This window comes from Tetrao urogallus (genome assembly GCF_951394365.1).
Source record: "Tetrao urogallus genome assembly, chromosome: 1".
Taxonomy (NCBI): Eukaryota; Metazoa; Chordata; class Aves; order Galliformes; family Phasianidae; genus Tetrao; species Tetrao urogallus.
Genome location: NC_136813.1, coordinates 175,466,028 through 175,480,186, shown reverse-complemented (window position 1 = coordinate 175,480,186; position 14,159 = coordinate 175,466,028). Strand labels below are relative to the sequence as shown.

Below are 14,159 nucleotides of genomic sequence, written 5' to 3'. Positions count from 1 at the left end.
TCAAAGTAAGTCTCTATAGAAAAAAATCTGTTACTGTTCTTAATTTTGCTACTTTGAGAAGTTTGTAAAATTGAGTAAAGTTTCTCTAGGCTATCCCTTCATCAGGATTTGTTAATTTTTACAGTTTTTTGGTATGGTGTTATTTTTCAAGAAAATATTACTTAATTAGCATGGTACCTGCCATTGAAGTGGGAGCTAATAATAATTTCTTAAAATGTGTCTTTCTCATTGCTTGTATAATTGTAAGCATTTTCTTTGCACTTGATGCTGTTAATGATGCCTGTAGAATTTCAAAAATAAACAAGATTAGCACTAGTCATTCTAAACCAACATCCATTTGTGCAAATGTTTGCACAATTTGTTTTTAATGTGTATTTATCTACTTCCTACTCACAAAATCTGTCACTACTTTTGATTCTTGAAACTAGTAAACAGTTTTGCTTTCACTTTACATCCATATTGTGCATCTTTCTTTAAACCACTTACTCTTGCATTTTGCAGATGTGTGCACGGTGAATAACAAACTTTGTAGCTCTGATTTCTCTAGTTAGATTCAGATTTGTTAATTTTGCAGTTAGGTTCTATAATATAATCAATTCCTTGATTATCACCTGACTACCCAGGCTAAAATTTTAAGTTGTTTAAAACTTGCAGGACACTCTCTGTTTTAGAAACAAATAATCTGCTCGTGATTCAGTGTTCCTGCGTGCTTTTCATACTTCTCTGTAAGGTAACACATGTCAGCAGAACCCCAGAACACTGATATTTCTCTCCTTCACCTTATTTATCCTGAGTTCTTCAGGTCACAGCAGTCTGCTGTGTCACTCGTTGGATCAGTGATGTTCTCCTGACATTTCTCATCAACCACTGTACACTCTCAGTAATCCAATTTTGAATGGAAAATCCTATAAAAATGTTTCTGCAGGCTTCTGACCACAGCAAGCCACTGATTGTCTACTGCCATTTAGGGTCTAATAGTCCAAAAGTGGATTTGAGTAGATAATTGCTCTCTACTTTATTTTCTTTTTCCTTGAAGATGTTTTTTGTTGTTTTTTTTGTTGTTTTTTTTTTTTTTTAATTTGCAAGAAGTCTCAATTAATAGAATTGTAGCTACTTTAGGTGGTCATAAGGAAATTCATAATTTGTTCTAGGGTACCATAAAATTGTAAAATTGGATGGTGTATTCTATTTGTTCTTAAAACAGATTGATTCTTGCAAGGAGTTGGCCTGGGAGGCAGAGATTAAAAATATCTCTCTCTTTCTAAACCTGCACATGTTGAGGACTACATTCTAACGAAAATTTCCTTTTCACCCGCAGGGGTGCTAAAGGAGAGAGAATTCAACTTAATTTTACAGCCTGACATGGTAAAACTCAATGTAATAGAGATCAGACTTGAATGTTTAAAAGAAAATTGAAAAAATGACATGCAAAGTCTTACAAGGAGCATCCAACTTTTGAAATTTCTTGGGAACCATGGATGCCTATCAAATAGACTGAATGTGTTTTCTTGCCTTAAACTCAGTTATAAATAAAATAGTGTAATTAATAACACTGCTGGTAGCATAGCCCCCCTACTAATGCTAAGCATGAGTACAGAAATAGTATGTAGTTGCAAAGGGTAAAAAAAGTATGTTAATTGCACAAATAGGGGACAGAAAAACATGTGAATCAACAATTAAAGAATGAAAATCTGCAAGTTAAAACAAAGGATACTGAATAAGCAGGAAGCATTTCTGGTGGAACCAGAACAGTTTCTGGTCCTGAAGAAAATGAGATAATCATGTCAGGAGCAGATGAGATTACTTCCCACGCCTTTTTTTTTTTTTTTTTTTTTTTTTTTTTTGGTAGAGTTGATGACAAGCATCAAAAGCACAGCAAGGAAAAATAGGGAAGAAGGTCTACAACTGCAGTTCCTTGTTCAAGGCTAACTCTCATCTATTCACCTCAACTTGAACTGAGACCATCAAGGAACACAGTCATCAGTGTTTAACTGCCTGGCTTCTGCTCAGTGGTATCTTGTACCGAAAGGTAATTTAGGATAAAATGATTAGGACCTATTTGAATATATGGTGATAATGAATAGTAGTGATTAAGAACTAACCATTGCCAATGTATATTGTTAATGAACATCGATCTAGTAAGGTCTTGTTAGGAAGTTTGCAGTTGGGCTCCTTTATCTTCCCATCTCAGCAACCTTAAGTTCAGCTGCTTTAAGAAGTGGTTATTGGGGCAAGCACAAGTGCAGCATCTGCATGGATTTTTTTTTCCTACAAGAGCCTAGAACTGTCTTTTTATTTTTTTTTTGCCTTGATGTTTGTATTTGGTTTGTGTTTGCGAGTGGTTTTGATTTTCTTTATTTTTTTCTCCCTCATGCGAAAGAAGTTAAGAGTTACAAGCTAGAACTGTGGTTACCTATTTTGAGATGAAGAAATTGTTTTCATCAGAAGCTGTTGCTGATGGATATTTGCATTATATGTGAATCCAGCTAAGAATTTGTAATGCGCTTACTGTAGCTTGGCACTTAGATGCATAATTTATATTCTCTAAACTCTGTATGGAATATTTGCGAGACTTTCTATTCCATGATCCCATGTTGCAATAATTCACTAAATATTCATGCTTTTGCATGTTTGCAGTATTAATTCCACACTCAAAAATAAGATCAAAATTCACATTAAGAATTTAAAAATCCTATTTGATTGACTTCTGTTCAAAATGTTGACTGTCTTACACTCTCATCCTCATCCCAGATGTATGTGCTTCCGTATCATCAATATGGGTGTGATTGCTAACTTCCATTTCATTCAGTGTTATATTGAGGGCTGTAAATTTAGTCTCTGCTGCTGGACCTGATTTCACAAACCTGTGGAAAGCACTGGGCAGTGTGTTAGTGAGTTGGCTCATGGAAATGTAAGGCTCTTTCTTTTCATTCTGGAGTTCTCTTCTGGTGTCTGGGTGTCTGAAAGTATTCTTTTTTCTTTTTTTTTTCTTTTTTTTTTTTCTTTTTCTTCTTTTCTTTTTTTTTTTTTTTTTCTCTCTTTGAGAAGGAGAAAGAAAACACAAATACTAAAACTTCTACAGAAACAAAAAGCAGAGTGGCTGCCTTCCTCTTTGTAAAATGTTGACGGCTCTGTCTCCCTTGTCTTTAAATAGCTGTAATAAGCTGATTGTCCTTTTATCTACTTCTTCTGCTTCAGTAAAAAAAAAAAGAAAAAAAAAAAAAAAAAAAAAAGGAGAAGTTATCACTACAGTATGTTTTAAAGAAGTCTGAAATCCAGGGAAAGCTAGTTGTTTGCTGTTCTGTTTAACCTCTCTTGCAAGCCAACTGTAGACAGAGAACAATTAGAACCACACAGAGCTACTATCTTGTTTGTCTAGATGCAAAAGAAATGCCTGTGTGTACAACCTCAACCTATGTATGTATCTTGTAGCTGTGACTAATTTCACCTTTTGTCTGCTGAAATCCTCATTTGAGTAACATAAAAATTGTGTGATAAATTCAAATTTGTGTGTTTTATCTTGAGAGAAAAGTTCCATAAAATCAGTTCAGCACAAATTGGATAGTGTAGCATCAGCTCTCTGGTTAAAAGGTGTTTTTTGATGGTAACGAAGATACTAATAACTACACTAGTGATACAAAAGAAGAGAAAGGGTTTGGCAAAATTTAGAATTCGGATAAAAATGTAGGAAAAATAAAAATTCAAAACAAGGAGTGGCTGACAGATGCAGACATCTTCAGGCTTGTGTAGGGCTGGTGGGGATATTTGCTTTTCTGACAAAGAATAGCTTTATGTTTGCATTTAAGTGAATGTTTCTCTGCTAACGTGACTAAGTGCCTGCTTGTCTTCATAAATGCCTGTAAATATAGGTAGCTGTATGGACGTGTGTATGTATGACTATGCAGTAGTTGAATTAGGATGCATGGTGAGGTGTATATATGTAGAAACAAACACAAAAGCAGCTGTGGACTGTAGATTTTGACAATGCTTAATCAGAGCTGAGTGCGTAGGTCTGTATTTGCCCCGTATTGCTCAATGTAAATAGATGCATTGAGTAAGTGTATGGTCTTGTTTTTGTTTTAAGGGGGAGAAAGGGAATAGCACTTGACTGAATTATTTTTACCTTAAAGAAAGTGGGGAAAAAATACAGAACATCTATTGCATGTTCATAATTCACATTGTTTACTAATTATTCAGAATGTGTCAATCAGCATTTGTCATCTAATTTTTTCTTTTCTAGATGGTGCAGAAGAATCACAGTTGTCCAATCAAGATGAACAGAATGGCTTCCTTGACCAAGAAAATAGAAGATTCGATTTTTAGGATGATATCTACAACATGAAGCATTCAACAGAAGCTGCCTTTGAGAACGTTCATCTATGACCTGAAATGTCCTGATCCTGGGGAAAAAGATGAGATTCCATTAATTAAGTCTATAATTTCTTAATGCATCCTTATGACTAATCATTTTTGCGTCCGCACAACACGGATACAGAATTCATAAACCAGAGATTATTTTATCACGTAGATTTGTGTTTGTGCATTCAGTATACAAGATACATCGTTTTAATCAAATTTTACATAATCTTTTAAATTATCTGTATTTATTAATAAATGAAGACTTGGCAAGAGGAATTTGTCAGCCATGGAAAACAGTAAATCAGGTTCCCCCATCATGGATGGTAATTTCATCTTGGGAAAAATCAATAACTTGAAAGTAGAACAAGAGGAAGATGGCATTAACTGTACTCTAGAAAGAATGGATATAAAGACAGAACAAGATGAATTCAAACATGCAGACAGTAGTGATGAACAAGAAGACAAAGAAAAGAACTTCATTAGCAACAACGCTAGCAAATATTTATCTACAGAAAATGAAGATGATTATGGATCTCTTTTTTCTCAGTATAGTAGTACGCTGTATGATGTAGCAATGGAGGCTGTGACACAGAGCCTCCTTTCCAGCAGAAATATAAGCTCCAGAAAAAAGTCACCTGCTTGGAACCATTTTTTTATATCTCCTAGAGATAGCACTAAAGCAATATGTATGTACTGTATGAAAGAATTTAGCAGGGGTAAAAATGAAAAGGACCTAAGTACAAGTTGTCTCATGAGACATGTGAGGAGAGCCCATCCTACTGTACTAATTCAAGAAAACGGGACTATGCCAAATATATCTTCCTTTTCTTCACCTACATTATTACTGCCTCCTCAGTCTGCAGATATGGGAGATCTGAGTTCTATGTTATCCCCTATAAAACTGGTAAAGAAAATGGCTTCTAAAATACCATCTCCAGATCGAATAATTGAGGAATCTGTTTCTATTGTTTCTTCTGAAGAAATAGCAGATCTCTCTGTTTCTGAAAAGTGCAACAAAGAAGAAGTCATGGTTGGGTCATCTCCACAGCTGCCCAACAGCCAGTATGATGAAACTGTGGAGAATGTAGCAGAAAAAACTGTTGTAATTCCAAAGAACACATCAGGTTCTAGAAGGAGATCTGCTGTCTGGAAACACTTTTATTTATCACCGCTTGATAATTCTAAAGCTGTTTGCATCCACTGTATGAATGAATTCAGTAGAGGAAAAAATGGAAAAGACCTGGGAACGAGTTGTTTGATAAGACATATGTGGAGAGCACATCGTTCCATTGTCCTGCAAGAGAACGGGGGTGGTACCAGTATACCACCTCTCTACACCACACCTCCAACTCTGTTGCCTTCTTTGCTACCATCAGATAGTGATCTGAATTCTATGTCATCCTCTCCTGGAAAACTAATGAAAGAATCAGCTTCTGTGTCCTCTTCTCCAGACAGAATCTCAGAGGAAATACATACTAATCTCTCTTCTGGAGATGTTCTAGTGGAAGACTCAATGCTGTCATCTTCTGATGACATAGGTGAAGTCTCATTTGTGTCCTCCCCTGAGAAACAGTGTGAGGGATTAGGCCCACTCATATTTGAACCTACTGCGGTATTTCAGCAAAATAAAAGGATTATGAAAAGGCTTAAATCAGAAGTTTGGCATCACTTTTCATTGTCACCTGCTGACAGTCTAAAAGCAGTATGTAGATACTGCAGTTGTATGATAAGTCGTGGTAAAAAAGGAGATGTAGGAACGAGCTGCTTGATGAGACATCTGTATAGACGCCATCCTGATATAATTGGAAGCCAAAAAAGCTGTCTTGATGTTAGTTTGGCAAATTCTCCTTATGCTACTTTGGCTTCTGCAGAATGTTCATCCTCAAAGTTGACTGAGTTACCTACAATGGTTACACACGATAATCAAATTATTTTTCCTGTCAATAGCAAGAAGACCTCAAAACTGTGGAATCACTTTTCAATTTGTTCTGCAGATTCAACAAAAGTAATATGTATGCACTGTGGACGTACAATAAGTAGGGGGAAAAAGCCAACAAATCTGGGCACGAGTTGCCTTCTAAGACATTTGCAGCGGTTTCATAACAATGTATTGAAAACTGATGTCTCAGAGACTGTATTATCCACATCTACGGATAATCATATGCCACTGAGCACAGAATTATTAGCATCTTCAACTTTTGATGAAACCAATGACAAGTTTTGTGACTCTCACCCAGTTGCCAAAAAAATCACAAGTCTTGTAGCTGAAATGATTGCACTTGACCTTCAGCCATATTCTTTTGTAGACAACATTGGCTTTAACAGGCTGCTTGAATACTTGCAACCTCAGTATTCTTTACCTTCTCCATCTTACTTTTCTAGGACAGCAATTCCAGATATGTATGATAATGTAAGACAAATAATTATTTCTCATCTTAAAGAAGCCGAAAGTGGAGTGATCCATTTTACATCAGGAATATGGATGAGCAACCAAACACGAGAATATCTAACCCTTACAGCTCACTGGGTAACATTTGAGTCTTCATTTCGACCGCAGTGTGAGGATTATCATTGTTCAGCACTATTAAATGTATCACAGATCGATTGCGACTACAATGGAATCAGTATTCAAAAGCAGTTAGAGTACTGGTGGGAAATGTGGATTACTTCCATTGGCCTTCAGATTGGGATTACTGTTACTGATAATCACAGTATAGAAAAAACTTTAAATGAGGGTGATCATTCAAGTGTACAGTGCTTTAGTCACACTGTTAATGTCATCGTAAACGAGGCCATTAAGAGCCAGAGGATGGTTCAGAATTTGCTAAGTATTGCAAGAAAGATCTGTGAACGTGTTCATCGGTCAGCAAAAGCAAAAGAGAAGTTAGCTGAGTTGCAAAAAGAGTATGAGTTGCCTCAGCATCAGCTTATACAAGATGTTCCATCCAAGTGGAACACATCATTTCATATGCTCGAACGTCTGATTGAACAGAAAAGAGCAATTGATGAAATGTCAATAGAGTGCAGCTTTCGGGAGCTGATAAGCTGTGATCAGTGGGAAGTTATGCAGTCAGTGTGTCATGCTCTCAAGCCTTTCGAAGCTGCAAGTAGGGAAATGAGTACACACATGTCTACTTTAAGTCAAGTGATCCCAATGATCCATATACTTAACAGGAAAATAGAAATGCTATTTGAGGAAACAATGGGCATAGATACTATGCTGAAATCTTTGAAAGAAGCTATGGTGAGCAGATTGTCCTCCACACTTCATGATCCAAGGTACATTTTTGCGACGCTTCTGGATCCTCGCTATAAAACATCTTTATTTACTGAAGAGGAGGCTGAACAGTATAAACAAGACTTAATCAGGGAGCTGGAAATAATGAGTTCTACCTCAGAAGATGATAAACCTGTTTCCAATGGATGTGATATAGGTTCACCATCTACAAATTCATATGGAGAAGATAATCTTTGGTCACTCATGGGTGACATGAAGAAAACGAAAGATCTGAAGGAGAGAGCAAAGTTACCAGAGGAAATGGTGCTTTCTTACTTGGAGGAAGAAGTACTCGAGCATAACTGTGATCCTCTAACTTACTGGAACTTTAAGAAGTCATCTTGGCCAGTACTGTCAAAATTGGCTGTCAGGTTCTTGGGTTGTCCACCAAGTATTGTTCCTTCAGAGAGATTGTTTAATACATCCAATGAAAGCAACAACTTTAGTCAGTCGAGATTAATGATTGAACACTTTGAAAAACTTATCTTTTTGAAAGTGAATCTTCCTTTAATATACTTCCAGTATTGAAACTAACGAACAAACTGCTAGACTAAAAATTTTGTTGCTCACTGGATAATAACTATCTGTAACTTGGATTGTTAAATTGCTCCAATAGGGGCCATGTATGACATCTAATCAGTGACTATAATTCCAAATTTTAGTTTCATTTTTTCAGCTTTCAATATGTCTACATGTGCCTTATTCATAGTACTTCAGGCCAGATATTGTATATATGTTTTTTTTAAAAGTTCACACTAGAGATAGACTGTCTTGTCAAGTTATACAGAATTATGTAGGTTTTAATCCGTAACTGTAAATGAACTTTTAAAAAAAAAAACTCAGTCATTTGTTTTAATAGGATGGCAAAAAAAAAAAGAAAAAAAAAGATGTAAACAGTTCTATTCTGTAGTTTTTTATTCAATTATTATGTAAAAACCATAAACCAGGTACTGTATTTTAGTTGAACATTGCTTTAATTGCAAAAAAACAAAAACAAAAAAAAACCAACAAACAACGAACAGCTCTTATAGTTGTCAAAAGAAAGCTGTATATGAAAGATGGGATTCAAGCCATCTTTTTATCATACGATGTTTTTAGCTGCAAGCCCTAAAGAACTTAAAAGGATTAATAAGAGTCACTAAGGAAGATGTGTTTACAGGAGACTATCGATGTAGTATCTGAAAATAAATCTTTAATTTGAGATGATATGGAATGTCAGCTATACGACTGTCTGTCGTAAAACTTCCCATCCCGGGTTCTCCTGTTCAGGTTATACATTTAATGGAACGATGGAAATATTCTGGGTATTTATAAAAGCTCTTTGGGAGTTTTATCAAAGTTTATGAATTAATGCTTGTTATTTAATGCCGTGTACAAAAAAAAAAAAAAAAAAGCAAAAAATCTACAATGAAGACTATAAAGTCATTCTAAAGCCTTTTCTTATCTTTAGTGCATCAGAACTGTAAGGTTCCCTATTGTATAAACTGAGCCCTTATTCCTAATGTAATTTCAACTCTGTAGAACAGCCTGTCTTAAAGCTCCTAGTACAAAAATAACTGATCTTCTGATTTTCAGTAATAGCCTTATGGATACGGTGCACTGCTTAGAATTTTATGTAGTAGGGTTGATTCTTAACTGTCAGAGTCCATCAGGCAAGTGGGATATAGAGCCCTCAAGACTTCAAGCAAGAAGAAAAATACAGCCAGCATTCTAATTTGAAAGGAATGTTCTCCAATGGTTTTTTAACTTTAGAAAGATAAATCTTCTCATTTCTGTTTTCATTAAATACTTTTTGGGAAAAAATCATCATTTGCCTATGACCTTTTAGAAAAGTTGTAGCTTTGTTAAAATACTGTACCTATGCCTAATCTAATTTTGCATTTACTATGTTTTAGTGTATTTATAAATGGTGAACTTCTGAAATTAAACATTTTATTTGCAATTTTCTAGTGGTAGTCAACACTGCCTTTTTTTTTTTTTTTTTTTTTTCCCCTCCAGATGGGTTAAAGACAACCTTTGAATAAAAATTAATTGCTATAATTGTAATCATAAATACACAACAGAACATGCTATGTGAACAGATTTGTATTGTATTTAAAGAATTTAGCCAATTTGATGAAATCTTTCCCAGGTGATTTTTGGTTTCCACAGGATTTTTCTTTGAACATTCTGTAGTTTCACATATTTTAATTGTTAGTCAGTCAGTTACATTCAGTTTTGGGCCCCTCACTACAAGAAAGACATTGAGGCCCTGGAACATGTCCAGAGAAGGGCAACGAAACTGGTGAGGGGTCTGGACACAAACCTTATGAGGAGCGGCTGAGGGAGCTGGGATTGTTCAGTGTGGAGAAGAGGAGGCTCAGGGGAGACCTCATTGCACTCTACAACTTCCTGAAGGGAGGTTGTGGTGCAAAAGAGTCTGGCCTCTTCTCCCAGGCAAATAGTAGGACCCGAGGAAATGGCCAGAAGCTATACCAGAGGAGGTTTAGGTTGGATATTAGGAGAAACTTTTTCTCTCAAAGGGTGGTCAGGCACTGGAATGGCTGCCCAGGGAGGTGGTGGAGTCGCCGTCCCTGATAGTGTTCAAGAGGCGCCTGGATGAGGAGCTACGAGAGATGGTTTAGTAGCTTGTGGCACTGATAGGAATGGGAGGGTGGTTGGACTAGATGATCTTGCAGGTCGTTTCCAACCTTGTGATTCTGTGATTTAGATCTGTACTGTTATTAATAATACAGATATGTTACTATATTGTACACTCAGGAAGAACTCACACTGCATTTTGTGTCCATTATTTTATATGCTAACTTTAAATACTATCAACAGTCAGCATTTCCCTATTCCTGTAGGGTTAAAAGAGAATGGGTACTCGGATATTTTTTTCCGCATCAGTAAAACAACTTGTTCTAGTTTATGTACAGTTTGAATAACGTGATTTTGAAGTAGCTTATTGAGAAGCATGCTTAAATAGTTACTGGTTAATTATTACCTCAGTTTTTTCCTGCACTTTAACTGTGAATATAGCCTTGACCTCTGTGAGATGCTTAATATCTCCAAACCCAGAAAAAGGTATGTAGAGGGTGAAGAAACCTTGTGTTTTTTAATTTAACAAGGGATAATTTTTACTCAAGACTCGGAATATGGCTATGAATACAGCCTTAGTCTTAAGGCACTGTCAAACTACATTACACCTGCAGGAATATTGAACAAGTTTACCTGAAATTCCCATTTCTCTGAAAACGTCTTGGCTCCTCTGCATTAAGGCGGTCTTTATTCCTTATAAGTCTCACGTAGGAAGTTGCAGTGATGGCATTTTAAGGTAGATTCCATTTTTTTTCTTGTGAAAGATACTTAGTTCTTTGTAAAAACATCTTGTGAGAGCACGAGAATTGTAGTGGCTATTTGAAGAAGCAGAACTTACTTATTCTACTTCATTTGCAAGTTAATTTCCTTTTCTGAAGGGCATTAATTCTTAAAATAGCAGTGTGTCAATATCAACTTGGTTAAGAATTAATGATACGCTTATTAGAGGTTGCTGATTGTGGTTTTTTTTTTCACTTAATTAAAAAAAGGTCACTTAAACCAAGAGAAACTGAAAGGACAACATTGCTGTTTTGGGGATGGAAGTCTTGATCCTTTTACATGAGTTATGTGAGCATTTACATCTCTAGCTGAGGCGATGACGCTGAAAAAAGAGCGCCTTCAAAAGAAGTGCTGAAGCTTTTGCTGAAGCATTGATTATGGGTGGGTTTTGATTTTATTTTGGAAATATTATTTTTAATAGAAGCTCTTAGCAATTGCTAAAAACTTTTTTTTCTTTTTCATATTTGTAATGAAAATCCTCCATTAGAAACTCCCTTATTTTACCTTATAATCTTCCAGACTTCAACAAAGCACAAGCTCTAGGAGTTTTTGTCAGGCTGGACCTATCCCTGCAGCAGTATGGTTCTCTAGTGTATAATTCACAAGAGTGATATGAACTTCATTTAAACAGTTAATTTCAGTACGTTAGTAATTTCAGAAATAAATTTAGTGCAGATGGTACTAAAGATGTCATTGTAAGGATCTAATAGCTTTTGTGTCTTTTAAAAGGAGGCATAGGTGTGACCACTAACCACTGCAGCAAGAAATATTTTGCAGTACTAAAGGTAGGAAGGGGAAAAAATAGGTATCTCCAATAACCTGTCCAAAAACGTATCAGGTCCTGCAGGCGTATATAATGTATTTATTGAGATATATATTACACTATATATTACACAATAATGCTCCTCCCATATGGCCCTTTCTTACTTGGCCTCTTTCCATACCCACCAAGTAAACCTGCCTGACTGCAGAATTCATCCAGTGACCATTTATTTAGAACGCACATAGCTTCTCCCCACTCTCCAAGAATAGCTTCTTACTTTACAAAGAACAGAACTCTCAGTTTAAAATGGTTTAAGTGTAGCATAAGGATGTGATTAATAAAATTCAGATAGATGTGACAGATATGCCAAACTCAAAATAGATGGATAAAGTGGTTGAGAGATCTGTCCCCTAAAACAGCTTTTTTTTTTTCTCTTTTCATTGCTTTACAAAGTGGACAGTAACAAACTTTCATTTAGGGATTTCCAAACTGGGAAATACAAACCTCTAATTAGCAAATATTACTTTCTAATTACATATTAGATTTACTTTTTTAAAACCATTTAAACCAAATTTTAGTCTTCCCACAAGTACGTCCATCCTTTGCCTTATTCTTAGCAACAGGAGTGACTTTTTATCTTCCTTGTTTCATTGCAAAGCTGACCCAAAGCTGCCTTGTTTCATAAAGTCGGTTAAGTCCCCAGTGACTGGAAGAAGGGAAACATCAGTCCCATTTTTTAAGAAACATGAAAAGGAAGATATGGGGAACTACAGACCAGTGAGCCTCAGCTCTGTGCCTGGAAGATCATGGAGCAGATCCTCCTAGAAATTATGTTAAGGCACATACGAGATAAAGAGATGATTCAAGACAGCCATCATGGCTTCATCAAGGGCAGATCATGCCTGCCCAATCTGGTGGCCTTCAATGATGGAGTGATGGCTTCAGTGGATGGGGAAAAGGTGGTGGATGTCATCTGTCTGGACTTCTTCAAGGCTTTTGACATGGTCCCTCACTACATCTTTCTCTCTAAATTGGAAAGGTGTGGATTTGAAGGATGGACTGTTTGGTGGATTAGGAATTGGCTGGCTGGATTGTGATAAGTGGGTTGTGATCAGTGGTTCTGTGTCAGGGTGGAAGCCCCTCACAAGTGGTGTCCCTGAGGGGTCGGTCTTGGGACCAGTGCTCTTCAGCATCTTCATCAGTGACACAGACGATGGCATCGAGTGCAGCCTCAGCAAGTCCGCGGACGACACCAAGCTGAGAGGTGCAGTCAATACACTGGAAGGAAGAGAACCCATCCAGGGGGACCTGGACAGGCTGGAGAATGGGCCCATGAAAACCTGACAAGGTTCAGTAAGGCCAAGTGCAGGGTGCTGCACGTGGGTCGGGGCAATCCCAGGTATTTATACAAAGTGGGGGAAGATCTTGAGAGCAGCCCTGCGGAGAAGGACTTGGGGGTCCTGGTGAATGAGAAGCTGGACATGAGTCAGCAGTGTGAGCTTGAAGCCCAGAAGGCCAACTGTGTTCTGGGCTGCATTAAAAAAGGGGTGGGCCAGCAGGGGGAGGGGGAGGTGATTGTCCCCCTCTACTCAGCTCTTGTGAGGCCCCATCTGCAGTACTGCATCCAGGCCTGGGGTTCCCAGTACAGGAAGGACGTGGAGCTCTTGGAGTGGGTCCAAAGGAGGACCACTAAGATGATCAGAGGGCTGGAGCAGCTCTCCTATGTTTAGGTTTAAGGAACAGGGCTTGTTTAGCTTGGAGAAGGCTTCAGGGAGACCTCATTGTGGCCTTCCAGTACTTGAAGGGAGCATATAAGCAGGAGGGGGAATGGCTGTTTATGAGCTAGATAGTGATAGGACAAGGAAGAATGGTTTTAAACTAAGACAAGGGAGGTTTAGGTTAGACATTAGGAAGAAGTTTTTCACCCAGAGGGTGGTGACGCACTGGAACTGGTTGCCCAAGGAGGTTGTGGATGCCCCATCCCTGGAGGCATTCAAGGCCAGGCTGGATGTGGCTCTGGGCAGCCTGGTCTGCTGGTTGGCGACCCTGCACATAGCAGGGGGGTTGAAACTCTCTGATCACTGTGGTCCTTTTCAACCCAGGCCATTCTGTGATTGTATGATAAAATGAACATGCCAGCCAGAAATGGCAACCACAGTGATGTACCCAACTTAGGTACCAGCTTGGATTCCAAAGGCTGGATCTATGCATAAGTCCCTGTTCTTTATTATTAACAATTTTTTTTTTTTTTTTTTTCTCTACATTAACCAATTCCTTCTTTTAGTCTCTGGAATTAAATTGGCAGTTCTAAAGGAAAGGATGGCCACAGTTTCGGAAAGTATTTTTACCTCCCACTTGCCTAACCGGACACCAGTCAAGCCTTGGTACAGAACCAACAGC

At 37.5% G+C, this 14,159-nt stretch overlaps 1 protein-coding gene across 1 annotated transcript; it reads left to right on the top strand.

Moving 5' to 3' along the window:
• Nucleotides 1-4,645: 4,645 nt before the first annotated feature.
• Nucleotides 4,646-8,164, top strand: ZBED4 (zinc finger BED-type containing 4; the record flags this gene model as incomplete). The annotated part of the gene is made up of 1 exon (XM_079533627.1): nucleotides 4,646-8,164. The coding sequence occupies one exon, from the start codon at nucleotides 4,646-4,648 to the stop codon at nucleotides 8,162-8,164; it is 3,519 nt and encodes a 1,172-aa protein (XP_079389753.1).
• Nucleotides 8,165-14,159: the final 5,995 nt, after the last annotated feature.